A 17,385-nucleotide genomic window follows, 5' to 3' on the forward strand; every position below is an offset into this window, starting at 1 on the left:
AAAATGGCAATAAGAAAATACATATGGATAATTTCCTTAAATGTAAACGGACTAAATGATCCAACCAAAAGACGCAGACTGACTGAATGGATACAAAAACAAGACTTGTATATTTGCTGCCTACAGGAGACTCACTTCAGATCTAGAGACACATACAGACTGAAAGTGAGGGGATGCAAAAAGGCATTCCACACAAATGGAAATCAAAAGAAAGCTGGAGTAGCAATACTTATATCAGACAAAGTACACTTTAAAATAAAGACTGTTACAAGAGACAAGGATATTACCTAAGGATGAAGGGATCAATCCAAGAAGAAGATATAACAACTATAAATATATATGCACCCAACATAGGAGCACCTCAATATATAAGGCAAATATTAACAGACATAAAAGGACAAATTTACAGCAACACAATAATAGTGGGGGACTTTAACACCCACTTACCTCAGTGGACAGATCATCCAGACAGAAAATCAATAAGGAAACACAGGCCTTAAATAACACATTAGACCAAATGGACTAAAGAATATTTATAGAGCAATACACCCCAAAACAGCTGAATACATATCCTTTTCAAGTTCACATGGAGCATTGTCCAGGATAGATCACATGCTGGGCCACAAAAAAGCCTTGGTAAATTTAAGAAAATTGAAATCATATCAAGCATATTTTCCAACCCAAATGCTTTGAGACTAGAAATCAACTACAAGAAAAAAAACTGCAAAAAACACGTGGAGGCTAAAAAATGTGCTACTAAACAATCAATGAATCACTGAAGAAATCTAAGAGTAAATCAAAAAATACCTAGAGACAAATTAAAATGAAAACATGATGATCCAAAACCTATGGAACACAGCAAAAGCAGTTCTAAGAGAGAAGTTTATAGCAATACAGTCTTACATCAGGAAACAATAAAAATCTCAAATAAACAACCTAACCTTACACCTAAAGCAACTAGAGAAAAATAGCAAGCAAAACCCAAAGTTTCATAGAAGGAAAGAGATCATAAAGATCAGAGCAGAAATAAATGAAATAGAGACAAAAAATAATAGAGAAGATGAATGAAACTAAAAGCTGGTTCTTTTAAAAGATAAATAAAATTGATAAAACTTTAGTCAGACTCATCAAGAAAAAAAGGGAGAGGGCCCAAATCAATAAAATTTGAAATGAAAAAGGAGAAGTTACAACTGACACCACAGAAATACAAAGGATTATAAGAGACTACTACAAGCAACTATATGCCAATAAAATGGACAACCTGGAAGAAATGGACAAATTCTTAGAAAGGTACAACCTCCTAAAACTGAACCAGGAAGAAATAGAAAATATTAGTAGACCAATTACCAGTTCTGAAATTGAATTAGTAATTTTAAAACTCCCAAAAACAAAAGACCAGATGGCTTCACAGGTGAATTCTATCAAACATTTAAAGAAGAGTTAATACCCATTCTTCTGAAACTATTTCAAAACATGGAGAGGAAGGAACACTTCTGAACTCATTCTGTGAGGCCACCATCACCCTGATACCAAAATCAGACAAAGATACCACAAAAAAAGAAAATTACAGGCAATATCACTGATGAACATAGATGCAAAAATCTTCAATGGAATACTAGCAAACTGAATCCAACAGTACATTAAAAGGATCATACTCCATTATCAAGTGGGATTTATCCCAGGGATGCAAGAACTTTTCAATATCCACAAATCAATCAATGTGAAACACCACATTAACAAACTGAAGAATAAAAAACGTATGATCATCTCAATAGATGCAAAAAAAGCTTTTGATAAAATTCAACATCCGTTTATGATAAAAACTCTCCAGAAAGTGGGTGTAGAGGGAACATACCTCAACATAATAAACGCCATATATGACAAACTCACAACTAACATCATACTCAGTGGTGAACAGCTGAAAGCATTTCCTCTAACGTCAGGAACAAAGTGAGGATGTTCACTCTCACCACTTTTATTCAACATAGTATTGGAAGTCCTAGCCATGGCAATCAGAGAAGAAAAAGAAATAAAAGGAATCCAAATTGGAAAAGAAAAAATAAAACTGGCACTGTTTGCAGGTGACATGATACTATACATAGAAAATCCTAAAGATGCTATCAGAAAACTACTAGAGCTCATCAATGAATTTGGTAACGTTGCAGGATACAAAACTAATAGACAGAAATCTGTTGCATTTCTATACACTAACAATGAAAGACCCAAAAGAGAAATTAAAGAAACAATCTCACTTACCATCACATCAAAAAGAATAAAATACCTAAGAATAAACCTACCTAAGGAGGCAAAAGACCTGTACTCTGAAAACTGTAAGATGCTGATGAAAGAAATTGAAGACCACACAAACAGATGAAAGGTACACCATGTTCTTGGATTGGAAGAATCAATGTTAAAATGACCATACTACCCAAGGCAATCTACACATTCAGTACAATCCCTATCAAATTACCAATGGCATTTTTCACAGAACTAGAACAAAAAAGTTTTTAATTTGTATGGAAACACAAAAGACCCCAAATAGCCAAAATAATCTTGAGAAAGAAAAACGAAGCTGGAGGAATCAGGCTCCCTGACTTCAGACTATACTGCAAAGCTACAGTCATCGAAACAATATGGTACTGGTACAAAAACAGAAATATAGATCAATGGAACAGGATAGATAGCACAGAGATAAACCCATGCACTTATTGTCAATTAATCTATGACAAAGGAGGCAAGAATATACAATGGAGAAAAGGCAGCCTCTTCAATAAGTGGTGCTGCGAAAACTGGACAACTGCATGTAAAAGAATGAAATTAGAACATTCTCTAACACCATGCAAAAAAATAAACTCAAAATGGATCAAAGACCTAAATGTAATGCCAGACACTATAAAACTCTTAGAGGCAAACATAGGCAGAACACTCTTTGACATAAATCACAGCAATATCTTTTTTGATCCACCTCCTAGAGTAATGACAATAAAAACAAAAATAAACAAATGGGACCTAATTAAACTTAAATGCTTTTGCACAGAAAAGGAAACCATAAACAAAACAAAAAGACAATGCAGAGAATGGGAGCAAATACTTGCAAATGAAGTGACTGACAAGGGATTAATCTCCAAAATATACAGACAGCTCATGCAGCTCTGTATCAAAAAAACGAACTACCTAATCAAAAACTGGGCAGAAAATCTACATAGACATTTCTCCAAAGAAGAATTTGACGTACAGAAGAATCTGACATACAAATGACCAAGCCCATGAAAAGATGCTCAGCATCACTAATTATCAGAGAAATGCAAATCAAAACTACAATGAGGTATCACCTCACACCGGTCAGAATGGCTGTCATCAAAAAGTCTACAAGCAATAAATGCTGGAAAGGGTGTGGAGAAAAGGGAACCCTCCTACACGGTTGGTGGGAATGTAAATTGATACAGCCACTATGGAGAACAGTATGGAGTTTCCTTAAGAAACTAAAAATATAACTATCATATGATCCAGCAATCCCACTACTGGGCGTATGTCCGGAGAAAACTCTAATTTGAAAAGATGCATGCACCCCAATGTTCACTGTAGCACTTTACAATACCCAAGACTTGGAAGCAACCTAAATCTCCATTGACAGATGAATGGATAAAGCAGATGTGTGTGTGTGTGTGTGTGTGTGTGTGTGTGTGTTTGTGTATAATGGAATATTAGTCAGCCGTCAAAAAGAATGAAATAATGCCATTTGCAGCAACATGGATGCACCTAGAGTTTATCATACTAAATGAAGTAAGTCAGAGAAAGACAAATATCATGTGATATCACTTATATGATAAGTCTAAAAAAATGATACAAATCAACTTATTTACAAAGCAGAAATAGACTCACAGACATAGAAAACAAACTTATGGTTACCAAAGGAGAAAAATGGGGGAGGATAAATTTGGAATTTGGGAATAACAGATGATGCACACTACTATATATAAAATAGATAAGCAACAAGGACCTACTGTATAGCACAGGGAACTATATTTAATATCTTATAATAACCTATAATGCAAAAGAATCTGGAAAAAATTGATATATATACATATATATGTATGTATAACTGAATCACTTTGCTGTACTCCTGAAACATTGTAAATCAACTATACTTCAATAAAAAAAAATTAAAGGAAAATCCTTTCAAAGTAACTATAGAGTTTGTATAAAACACAAGAAAATTAAATAAGAAAGATTTAAGAAAAATATTAACCCTTCAATATGTATTATTATCTTATTGTTTTAAATCTTGTATCCACAACCTAAACTATTATTAGTCAGAGCAGAACAGTTTAAAAGGCATCTTTATACCACAGTTTCTTTACACCGCAGTTTCCTTATACTTTCCTTATACTTTGAGTTTTGGAATAAACACAAGGCCAATCTGGTGTAATGTGACTGTTCAAGTAATTCAGCAGGTGGGAAACAAAAAAAAGTTTCCCAATTCTTTGGAATTCCCAGTTGATCTGCAACTGAGAGGATAGCTGTGTTCTTGTGGCATTTCCATCTTTTCTTCTACTATACCACTATCACATTGCATTGCAATTCCATGACAATATGTCTCAGACTTATTTCCGCCTCCGCTGCTTAGTGAGCCCTGTCTTTTTTCATCTTTGTATCCCAGGCATCAAATATGTAATTTAAACTCAGTGGACATTTGTGAAATGAATGAATATGGGTAAGATAAGTGATAATTTTAGTATGTAGTAGTTTTTGCTAACTGTGCCCAATCCAAGTAAACTACCCTTGAGAAACTGAGGACTTAATACAAGTGTCCTAGTCAAAGTGCTTTTGGTTGTAACACAAATCCACTCAAACTATGTAATGGAATGTTAAAATGAGACTGTTTCTGTCTTCATTTCCTCTGAGGTCATAAAGGCTGATGACATCAGTAAGTATATCCCAAAGAAAGGTCATGGACTATCTTGCAGGACATGAGCCTACCTTCAGCCTGTTATAAAAGATGGTGAGGAAGAAATTTGAAGAAACAAAAGAATTTCCTAGGAGGAAAGTATGGGAGTACTTCTCTTCCCCTCCAGTCCAGTGAGGAAGAGGTTGTGGAGTTAAAGAGACCAAGAAACAGAGGTTGCCACCCCCTCATTCAAATCCAGATGTCCCCTGGATTTGGAGGAGTGTGGTAACTAGTAGGGAAGACTATGGCCTGTCATTAGCACATAAGATTACATATGAGTTAACAACATTGTGCATTGTCATTCTTTTTCTTTCTTTTTTTTCAATTAAAAAAAGGATATATCAGTGGTGTTTTAATTTCTTTGTTTACTGACAAAATTGAACTTTCAAAAAGTATTTATTTATTTATTTATTTATTTGGCTGCGTTGGGTCTTACTTGCAGCATGCAGGATCTTCTTTGCCGCGTGCGAGATCTTCGTTGTGGCATGCGGAATCTTTAGTTGTGGCAGGCGAACACTTAGTTGCAGCATGTGGGATCTAGTTCCCTGACCAGGGATCAAACCCGGGCCCCCTGCATTGGGCGTGTGGAGTCTTAGCCACTGGACCACCAGGGATGTCCCTGAACTTTTTAAAGAAAGATTACCTGCCAATTTTATTCTGTTTTGTGATTTACCTGTTATGTCCTTCATCCAGTTTTCTACTGAGGTTTTTGTTTCATCTGTCATTCTATTAGAAAAAGGTCTCCCAGTTTTTCATTTGTGGTACTTTTTAGCTAGCAGGAGCTTTGAATTTTTACACAATAAAATATATTAGTTTTTTTATTCAATAATCTCTTCTTTTGTAGCCTTCTATACCACTTATCCTTATATTTTCTTCTTGTTCATTTTGGCTGTTTTATATTCCACATTTAACTGAATCCTTCAACAGTTTTTTTGTTGGAGTGCTCAAATTACATAATAATGGAATCCTTCGAAGTGCTTGAGCTGAATGATGCTTTGCTATTCATTGTGTTTAGCATGAACCTAAGATTGCTATTTTTAAAAGGTTGTGAATCTCCTTATCCTTATGATAAAGGTATCCTCAAAACTTCTATCAACTGCTTCATAGAGTGGGTTTTTCTGCAAGGCCTCCATAAAAAAGACAGCGCCATCTGACCCGAGTGCCAAGAAGAGCTGGAAATCTTCACAGAAATTGTTCTTTTTTATCTCGTGGACTCTGTGAAGAGTGTGAATAGGATGTCCTTTGTTAAGTTGGCTGTTAAATGTTAAATAATTGTCCACTGTGTGCGTGTATTACAATTTCTATATCCATTTATCCATCAACATACACTTAGGTTGTTCCCATACCTTGACTACTGTGAATAATTTTGCAGTGACATGAGAGTGCAGATATCTTTTTGAGGTAATGATTTCATTTCTTTTGGATATATACCCAGAAGAGGAATTGCTGGATTATATGAAAGTGTTTTTTTTGGTGGGGGTCATGGGGGAACCTCCATACTGTTTTCCAAAGCCTGAACCAATGTACATTCCCACCAAGGTACAAGAGTTCCCTTTACTCCACATGCTCACCAACACTTGTTATCTTTTTGATAATGGCTATCTGAATAAGTGTGAGTTGATATCTCATTGTGGTTCTGATTTGCGTTTACTGATAATTGGTGATGTTGAGCACGTTTTCATATGCCTGTTGGCCATTTGTATGTCTTCGTTAAAAAAATATCTACTTTGGTCCTTTGCCCATTTTTTAATTGGATTTTCTTGTTGCTATTGATTTGTAGGAATTATTTATATATTCTGGACATTAAACCCTTATTAGATGTATGGTTTGTAGATATTTTCTTTCAACCCATAAGTTGCCTTTTCATTTAATTAACTGCTTCCCTTTCTGTGCAGGAGCTTTTTTTGATATAGTCCCACTTGTTTATTTTTGCTTTTGTTGCTTAGCTTTTATTGTCATATCCAAAAAATTCATTGCCAAGGCCATTATTAAGGAGCTTTTTTCCTATGTTTTCTTCTAAGAGCTTTACAGTTTTGAGTCTTACGTTTAAGTCTTAAATTCATTTTCAGTTGACTTTCATATATGGTGTAAGATAAAGGTCGAATCTCATTCTTTTGCATGTGGCTATCCAGCCATTCCAACACCATTTTTTGAACAGACTATCTTTTCTCCATTGTGTATTCTTGGTGTGTTTGTCAAAAATTAGTTAACTACATATTATTGGGTTTATTTTGGGGCTCTCTGTTCTGTTCCATCAGTCTATATATCTGTTTTAAATCCAGTACCATACTGTTTTGATTACTATAGCTTTGTAATATAATTTGAAATCAGGAAATGTGGTGATGCCTCCAACTTTGTTCTTTCCCAAGAATGCTTTGGCTGTTTGGAGTCTTTTGTGGTTCCATAAGAATTTTAGAATTATTTTTTCTATTTCTGTTGAGGAAATTTCCTTCTATACCTGTTTATGAGAGTTTTTATTGTGAATAAATGTTGAACTTTGTCAAATACTTTCTCAGCGTCTATTGAGATGATTGTGTGGTTTTTATCTTTAATTCTGCTCATGTGGTATAACACATTAATTGATTTGCTTATAATAAGCCAAACTTGCGTCACAGGTACGGATCTGACTTGATCATGGTGTCTAGTCTTTTTGATGTGTTGTTGAACTTTGTTTGCTAGTATTTTATTTAGAAATTTTGCATCTAGGTTCATCAGAGATATTGGCTTATAGTTTTCTTCTGTTGTCTTTGTCTGGCTTTGGTATCAGGGTAATGCTGACCTCATAAAATGAGGTTGAAAGTGTTCCCTCTTCTTCTACCTTTTGGAAGACTTTTAAAGGATTGTTATAAATTTTCATTTAATGTTTGGTAGTATTCAGCCATGACATTATCTCGTCCTATGCTTTCCTTTGTTGGGAGATTTTTTAAATTACCACTTTAATCTCCTAATTTGCTATTGGTCTTTTCAGGCTATCTAGTTCTTCTTAAAGCAGTCTTGGTAGTTGTAGGTTTTTAGGAAATTATTGTTTTCTTTTAGGTTATCTAATTTGTTGGCATTTGTTGTTCATAGTAGTGTTTTATGATTCTTTGTATTTCTATGGTACCAGTTATAACATCTCTTTCATTTCTGACTTGAGTCCTCTCTGTTTTTTTCTTAGTCAATTTTGTTTATCTTTTCAAAAAAACAGCTCTTAGTTTCATTGATCTTTTTTATTGTCTTTTTAGTCTCTATTTCCATTATTTACACTGTGATCTTTATTTCCTTCCTTCTACTAACTTTGGGATTAGTTTGTTCTTCTTTTTCTTGTTTCTTGAGGTGTAAGTTAATTTTGCTTATTTGAGATTCTTCTTGTTCCTTAAGGTAGGCATTTATTGCTATGAATTTCCCTCTTAGAACTGCTTTTGCTACATCGCATATGTTGTGGTTTGTTGTATTTCCATTTTCATCTGTCTCAATATATTTTTTATTTCTCTTTTTATGTCTTCTTTGACCCATTTGTTGTTCAGTAGCATGTTGTTTAATCTCCACATATTTATGAAATTTCCAGTTTTCTTCTTGTAATTGATTTCTAGTTTCACACCATTGTGATCAGAAAAGATGTTTGATATGACTTCAATCTTCTTACATTTATTAAGACATGTTTTGTGGCCTAATATATGATCTATCCTGGAGAGTGTTCCATGTGTGCCTTAGAAGAATGTGTACTTTATTGCTTTTGGATAGAATGTTCTATGTATGTCTGTTAAGTCCCTCTGTTCTAATGTGTAGTTTAGGTGAACGTTTCCTTACTGATTTTCTGTCTGACTGATCTATCCATTGATGAAAGTGGGGTATTAAAGTCCCCTACTATTATTGGATTGCTGTCCATTTCTCCCTTTAAGTCCATTAATATTTGCTTTATATATTTAGGTGAGCCTATGTTAAGAACATAAATATTTACAAATGTTATATCCTCTTGTTGAAATGACTCCTTTATCATATAATGACCTTCTTTATTTCTTAGAGTCTTTGCCCTAAAGTCTATTTTCCCTGATAAAAGTGTAGGTATCCAAGTTTCTTTTTGTTTCCATTTGCATGGAATATCTATTTCCATGCCTTCACTTTATCTGTGTGTTTCCTTACATGTGAAGTGAATCTCTTGTAGGCAATGTATAGATTGGTCTTATTTTTTTTGTTTTGTTTTGTTTTGTTTTTAATCCGTTTAGCCACTCTGTGTCTTTTGATTGGGGAACTTAGTCCATTGACATTTAAAGTAATTAGTGATATGTATGTACTCTTTACCATTTTGTTAATTGTTTTCTGGCTGTTTTTAAATTCCTTTGTTCCTTTCTTCTTCTCTTGCTCTCTTCCTTTGTGATTTGGTGATAATCTTTAGTGGCACGCTTAGATTCCTTTCTCTTTATCTTTTATGTATCTACTATAATGTTTTGCTTTGTGATTACCATGAGGCTTACGTAAAATAATATATCTATAACAGTCTATTTTAAGTTGACAAGTTAAGTTCAAACACATTCTAAAGCTCTACATTTTTACTCCTCCCCCTTGTTTAGTTTTTGATGTCACAGTTTCTTTTTATCTTGCATATTCATTAACAAATTATGGTAGTTATATTTATTTTTACTACTTTTTTCTTTTAACCTTTGTACTAGAATTATAAGTGATTAACTCATCACCTTTATAACATTAGATTTTTCTGAATTTTACTATATGTTTACCTTTACCAGTGAGATTTGTACTTTCATATGTTTTTCTATTTCTGATTAGCACTTTCATTTCAGCTTAAAGAAGTCCCTTCAGCATTTCTTGGAAGGCCAGTTTAGTGGTCATAAATTCCTTCACCTTTTGCTTGTCTGGAAAACTATTTGAAAACTATTTATCTCTCCTTCAATTCTGTAGGACAACTTGTCTGAGTAGAGAATTCTTGGTTAGTAGGTTTTGTTTGTTTGTTTGTTTTGTCTTGTTTTGTTTTCAACACTTTGAATATATTATGCCACTTCCTTCTGACCTGCAAAGTTTCTGCTGAAAAACCTGCTGATAGTCTTATGGAGGGTTCCTTTCCACATAACAAGTTGTTTTTCTCTTGCTGCTTTTAAGATTCTCTCCTTGTCTTTAAGTTATGACAGTTTAATTATAATGTGTCTTGGTGTGGGTCTCTTTGGCTCATCTTACTTGGAACTCTCTAGGCTTCCTAGATCTGGATGTCTATTTCCTTCCCCAGGTTAGGGAAGTTTTCAGCTATTATTTCTTCAAATAAATGTTCTGCCCCTTTCTCTATCTCTTCTCCTTCTAGGACCCCTATAATGCAAATGTTGGTCTGTTTAATGTTGTCCCACAAGTCACTGAAGCTATCTTCACTTTTTAAATCTTTTTTCTTTTTACTTCTTTGATTGGATGAATTCCATTGCCTTGTGTTTGAGTTTGCTAATTCTTTTTTCTGGCTTCTTCTAACCTGCTGTTGATCCCCTGTAATGTATTTTTCAGTGCAGGTATTCTTCAGCTCTGTGATTTCTGTTTGGTACTTTCTTGTATTTTCTATTTCTGTTGAAACTATCATTCTGTTCATGCATTGTTCTCCTGACCTCAGTGAGCATCTTTTTTTTTTTAATTTAATTTTTTAACTAATTAACATTTTTTCTGTTTCTGTAGTTTATTGATATATAATATTATATATGGCCTGCATGAACTTTAATTTTGCTAAGATATATGAGTTTTTTGCATCTCAGAAAGACTATTAGAATAAAAACTACAAAAGTGGATAAAGGTAACCATACTTACTTGCATAAGTGTCTCCCTTTTAAGAGATGTAATATCCCTAAAATAAAAAGGGGATAATTATGAAAATGAAATTTTTCCAGCATCGGTGTAGTAAGACTGGAATATTTTGTCACTAGTGAAATTTCTAAAGACTTAATAAGAACAGTTGAGACATACTTTCTCATAGTTTTATCAAGTGGAGTCAATATCGGTGTTTCCGATGACCTTCCCTAGCATTCAGAGATGCTGAGAACAGAGGAGATATAAAAACTATAATCAGGGACAAAATTAATATTTTTACCTAAAATAAATCAACAAACTAGAGGAATGCAGGGGGGAAAAAGCTAGTAAATTCAGTGATTTTAAGGTTACTTATTACTCTTATCATATCAGGGTGGGGTTTTTCCTTTACGTAGGGTTTTTTTCTTTGACTCTTTCACTTCTAAAATTTCTTTGCTTTGTGTTTTTCATTAATCTCTTACTTTTTATGTCTATTGCTGTTACTCCAAGCCTAGAATCTTTGCCTGATATTAATCTGTTGACAGTAATTTTACAACAAAGTTCAAGCAATCTTCTAAGGCTTTTATTGTGGGTATGGTATACATGAAGTAGAGGTCCTTTTGTCATTAGTAGCATATCTGTTCATAGTGACTAGAAGTTAAGTAATAGCACCTAAATATGTATTTAAGAATGATTCAAAATTGAGCATGTTTTGTTTTTAATCATTCCTCCCAAAGAGAATATTTTTATTCATTTCTTATTTATCTTTTCAGTGTTTCTTTATACAAATGAAGGCAAATACAATAGATATTTGCCTTATTTTTATTCTTTCCCTTTTACACTGAATGTAGTATATTGTATACATCGTATACATTCTTTCCCATTTACACTGAGTAGTATATTTTATATATTGTATATATTCAATCAAGTAATATACTCTCTTCACTGTTCTGCAACTTGCTTTCCTCACTTTATGATATGACCTGTAGATATCTTCACATCTGTATGGAGATCTTGCTCATTTTTTTTTTTTTTTTTTACAGCTTATAGTATTCCATCAAATAGGAGTGCCATAGTTTTTTCAACCAGTACTTGACTGCTAAATGCATAGGTTGTTTATAATCTCTAAATTTTACAAATTATGCTATAATCATTAAACCTGTACATATATTTTTTGTGCTTATGTAGGAGATTTTGTAGAATATATTCTCAGGAGAGGGATTGCTGAGTCAAAGAAAAATGTCTGTATTATTGGTAGATATTGTCAGATTCTTCTCCATAATGGGTTGTATGCTTTTGAGCAAGTTTTAAAGTAGAGAATTTATATGGTTCATTACCTTTCTTGCCATTCTAACTCCCAACTCAATCTAACTTTGGTTCCACTCAAAATTTTAAAATATAGGTTCCCTGCTAACTAGTTCTTTAATCTCTGCCAGAGATAAATGCCTATTTGCCTCAAGTATTTCAGGCTAGTATCTAATATCTTTTAATGGGTAATGTCAAAAATTAATTCAAGTGACTTTCTTCAACTCTTCTAGGTTTGTCATCAACATCACAATCTGTAGATCTGATTTGTCTACCTGGTAACTGGTAATAATTGTCAGTGCCAGAATCTAGTACAAAATTCTCAGATCACCTGTTTTCTCTGCTCTACGTTAAGATATCCTTAATAATTAGCATATGCTTTTAGGCTGACTGACATGGCTGATTAAATCATATAGTTCTCCTTTAAGACAAGACTCCCTGGGTACCCTCATGCATATTTACACTGGTTGCAATGAAAAATTACCAAGTCTTTCCTTATCTGGGTATGTTGTCAGTATATGGAAAAGGTAGACTCTAACATGCAGAGACCAAAGCCTCCTATTGCATTTAACTAGAGGGTCATGGAAAGAGCTCTGAAATCAGAAGCAAAAGACCTAGGTCTGCATCCTCTTCCTGTACTGTTTTTTTTTTTTTAATTACAGCTTTATTGATGTAGTTCATATACCATACAATTCACCCATTTAAAGAATACAATTCAGTGGTTTTTATTAGATTCAGAGATGTGAACAACTATCACCTTAGAGCAAGACTTACTCTTAGAAAAAGTCATAGAGTTTCCTTAACTTTAGTTTTCTAATCTATAAATTGTGGGAAATGTTACTTAGCTCATAAAATGGTTTGTGAGGATGATGTGAAATAGTGTACATGAATGAATTTGAAAACTCTAAAGCCCTGTTGGGTAAAATGAGATGGAATATTCATTTCCTCTGACTGGGGCAAGCTATAACAATATCCTAACCTTCTCTCATACATTTTTACCTCTCTGCATGTTTAAGATGCATTGCTAGGAAAAAGAAGGGATATCATGCCTTTTGTGAAGAAAGAAAGAATTTAAGAAAATATTTTATTTTCTGTTTTAGATATAGACTTCAATATGACAAAAATTTTAAAGAACCCAGAAGGATATACAATGCCCGCATCCAAGGAAGAATCAAGATTATCAGGACTACCAACAAAGGTTTGGAGTATAATAATTATAAAAAATGTCCTTCTTTAATTTCCAGTTTAATTAATTGAACAGTTTCACATGGACAATGTTGGTTATTACACTCTTGATATATATTTTAGAAAAAAATTAATAATCAGAAGAGATTTATTGGAGAGGTTAATCTTAATATTAAAGTCATATTTATTTCTGAAACTATCCTCATCTCTAAGGAAAATGAATAGCGTTTATCTTTTCCTCATACTTCTGGCACTGCTTCTCCTTGGGTTGACATACAGACATGGCTCTGATCTCAATAAGAGTCAAAGTTGCAGAGAAAACTTCAATGGCGTTTTCAACAGTGGTTGACCTGTCCCCGCCTCTTAAACCATGGTCCCGGAATAAATGACCATATGTAGGTACTCTTGATGTTAAGTCTTGAATACTTGCTTTCTCCACATTTTTGAAGGTGCCTCCCAAACAGAGGTCCTATGGATTTGCCACCTTGTGTTGCTTTAGCCAAGATTTGATGAGACCGTTGGCTTGAACTTCTGAATTTGATCTCTTAACTTGTTAGCCAATTGGGTTTTAAATCTGTTGCGGTCTTTTTTGTTAAAATTTTGTCTGAATTATCTAGTCAAGGCTGACCGTTATTTTAAATTTTATATTATGCCTATACAAAAACCACTTTCTGAAAGTCAGTATTCATATATTTCCTGGTCTTTAATAATCCAGGTATATAGACTCTCTTCCAACCTTCACAGTGCTGCCAAGGATGTCCGTACTTAGGATAGAAACTGGCGACTCTGGGAGTCCATTTGGGGTAGATGGCAATATTGCACCATCTTGGCTGCAGGGGGCGGGAGGCAGGGGAGTGCATGGGAGCAGAGGAGGAGGGTAAGGTTGCTAAATTTAGAAATCAAGGAAATGTAATAGAAATTGTATATCTGATCTTCAGCAAGCACTAAAAATGGTCTTTTATAGTTTGTTTACAAGTTGAAGAAATATGGACAGATGGATTTGTAACTGACAATAACTTTTTTCAGATATCGCTATTAAAAGATAGAAAGCAAATTGCAGATATGTCTTTGGCAGTACACCGTATTGCTGCATCATTGGCCCTGTCTCATGCACAATATTTTATCAACAACTTTGATAAAAATATGCTTGCCATTTTTCATTAGCCATGTAGAAGTCATAAAACCTGGAAGAACTATGAATATATTGGATGACCAAAAGTTTACAACAGGCTGGGGTAACAGGCCTGATCTTAGAAGATAAACTATTACTGTGGAAAAAGTATAGAGGTCCAGAATTACAACTGCATAAGTATAGGTTAATAAAGCCTTGCCTTGGAGGCCTCTGAAAAGATTTGGGAATCACTTTTAACAGTAAACTCTGTATATGTCAAAAGTAGAATGTTGTTGACACCAAAATCTACTGTATTCGTGGGCTGTTTAAACATGTGGAATCTACTCTGTGCTGATTAGACAATAATTGTGTATTACGTTCATTCTGGAGCCCTGCTTTCAATCTGCTCTTGCCTGATTGAACTACGCTTAAAAAAAAAATCATGGTTTCTCATAGAGGAAGAAGGATCTGTGTACTGTGGTTTTCTTAGTTTAAAAACTCGTAACTGCAGAAGAAGAACAGGAATGTCTGTTTCTAAAACTTCAGTAAGATAGAGTTTCTATCTTATAATACACCAGGCAAAAGCCAGGAAAATGCTTGGTGCGGTTTTGCATGCAAGTTTTAAGATCAGGCTAGGTATAACCTGATGTGAATTGTCATGGGAGACTATGGTGAAGTAAATGATTTACATTACAGAAAAAACAGCTGATATTGACATCAAGTTTTCACCATCAAAGAACTGCTTTTGATTACAATATTACCACTATTTGAAATAATTTTGGAGCAGCTATGAATGAATACAATGAAAAATTGACCATAAGCAAACAAAACACAAGAGAATTTTACATATTAGTAAAAACAAATGAGAATAAAATCTTACTTCCCCACAAGAAGTGGAATCAACAATAAATCTCTCATCTAGGCGTTATAAAAATTGAGGAAAGACTTAACATATGAGTAGTTGCTATACTTGCATCCCACAAGAAGTCAATAGTAGAATATTGGAGCAATTATAATTATGGTGGTTGTTTCCTTGACACAGAATTCATGGTCAAAGTTTTTTTCATCAGCACTGTGATGGGCTTCTAGCCTCTTTGTTCTGATGAGAAGTCACCTTGTTAACCTTATTTGGGTTCTCTTATATGTTGTTTTTCTCTCGCTGCTTTTGAGATTTTTCTTTTTGTCTTCGTCTTTCAGCACTTTGACTATGACGCATCTAGATGTGAATTTATCCTACTTGGAGTTAAGCTTCTTGGTTGTGTTTTTCGTAAAACTTGGAAAGTTTCAGTCATTATTTCTTCATATTTTTTCCTGCCCCTTTTTCTGGGGCTCTGCTCATTCTTTTCTCTTTCTGTTCTTCAGATAGAATGATCTCTATTGGCCTGTCTTCATGCTAAAAGACTAGCAGAGCCTTACTGCACATACTCATAGTCTCATACTTTAGTAAATTAATTAAGATGCCTTGCAGAATTTCCCTTTATTTGTTTTAATATACCAGATAATAATTGTATTTATGGTTATAATGCAGTTATATTTTATTTACAGTTCTTTAAAAATACACAAAAGTAATAATTGATTCGTTTTTTTTTTCCTACCCCTTACAGTCCCATTATAGCAGTAGTGGCCCAGAGTTTAACCGTGTTCTCTTCAATTTTGGAGGTCAGAGTCCACTGATTTTATATTATCTTAAGATGCATGAGCTAGCTGGTATTTCCAAAGCCCCTAGACAAGTCAAGATTAAACTCACTGAAATAGTGAAAGAACCATATCCTTTTTTAAGCTTTGCTTTAATATGATGTTTCCAAAATATTCAAAACTTTTAACTTTTTTTAATGTCTCAGTTAAGAAAAAAATTTTAATGCATTTTGTAACTAATGCTTTACTTAGCATTTAATTACATTCAAAACTTTTCATAGCATGTTTGGCTAAAAGTATTTTCTCTTTTAGTTCTAAGTCTGTGATTTTACATGTAAGAAAAATAAAACAAACATAAAACCCAGGAACTTAAAAAACCGGTATATTTAGCTCTTTAGTAAAAGACTATTTTTACAACTTTACTGTTCAGTGTTCAGTTTCAAACATTTGTCAGAACTGTGGGTCATGGACTTCTAAGTTTCTCCAGAAGAAAGTTTCAAATGTGCCTTAGCTATGTAATCCTTTGTTCTAATGAAAATTTATTAGAAAGCTTAATGTATAAAATATAACATAAATGAAATTGGAGCTCTTTGGTTGTAGCAGGGGTATCTGTTTACATTCTTGTGCCCCCTCTCTGCATAACCCATCCTGGCCCAGGTCTCACTAGGGACTTGGATGAACCCCAAGAGATCCAGTACAGTGGTCTCCAAACTGGGGTATACACAGCTCTGGGTGGAATATATATATATATATTTCTATCTTTAAAAATAAAAAAGATGTTGCACTTTACTAATATTTAGTAGACAGGTACCCTCACTCAGTTGATATTTCAGTCTGCACTCTACTCTGTTGAGGGATAGTAATAGCATGTTTGCTCTTGTGTTGTCTGAGTTCCACAACATATTGCTGTTTTCTTTGGGTGGTTAAGCAGATTTATAAATTATATCATTTGTTTTAACTAAATTGACACTTACTAATAGACCAATAGCTTTAAAAGTTTCCTGAAAAGAAATATTACTCAGCCATAAAAAAGAACAAAATAATGCCATTTGCAGCCACATGGATGGATCTAGAGATTGTCATATTGAGTGAAGTAAGTCAGACAGAGAAAGACAAATATCATATGATATTGCTTATATGTGGAATCTAAAAAAATGGTACAAATGAACTTTTTTACAAAACAGAAATAGAGTCACAGATGTAGAAAAGAAACTTATAGTTACCAAGGGGAAAAGGGGGGTGGGATAAATTGGGAGATTGGGATTGACATATACACACTACTATATGTAAAATAGATAACTGATAAGAACCTACTGTATAGCACAGGGAACTCTATACTTTGTAATGACCTATATGGGAAAAGAATCTAAAAGAGAGTGGGTATCTGTATATGTATAACTGATTCACTTTGCTGTGTAGCAGAAACTAACACAACATTGTAAATCAA

At 33.8% G+C, this 17,385-nt stretch overlaps 1 protein-coding gene across 4 annotated transcripts in view; it reads left to right on the forward strand.

Moving 5' to 3' along the window:
- FAM227B (family with sequence similarity 227 member B) overlaps positions 1–17,385 on the forward strand; it is a 268,773-nt gene that overhangs the window by 209,278 nt on the left and 42,110 nt on the right. For 2 of the 4 annotated variants that reach the window (XM_036842847.1, XM_036842848.1), the window contains exons 11-12: positions 13,108–13,205; positions 15,501–15,954. In XM_036842847.1, coding sequence (XP_036698742.1) covers positions 13,108–13,205; positions 15,501–15,674 — 272 coding nt within the window. In that variant the 3' untranslated portion in view covers positions 15,675–15,954. Of the gene's footprint in view, positions 1–13,107; positions 13,206–15,500; positions 16,071–17,385 lie in introns of those variants that run through there. The other 2 variants (XM_036842850.1, XM_036842849.1) reach the window with 2 other exon arrangements.

Source organism: Balaenoptera musculus, chromosome 2 (assembly GCF_009873245.2).
Source record: "Balaenoptera musculus isolate JJ_BM4_2016_0621 chromosome 2, mBalMus1.pri.v3, whole genome shotgun sequence".
NCBI lineage: Eukaryota > Metazoa > Chordata > Mammalia > Artiodactyla > Balaenopteridae > Balaenoptera > Balaenoptera musculus.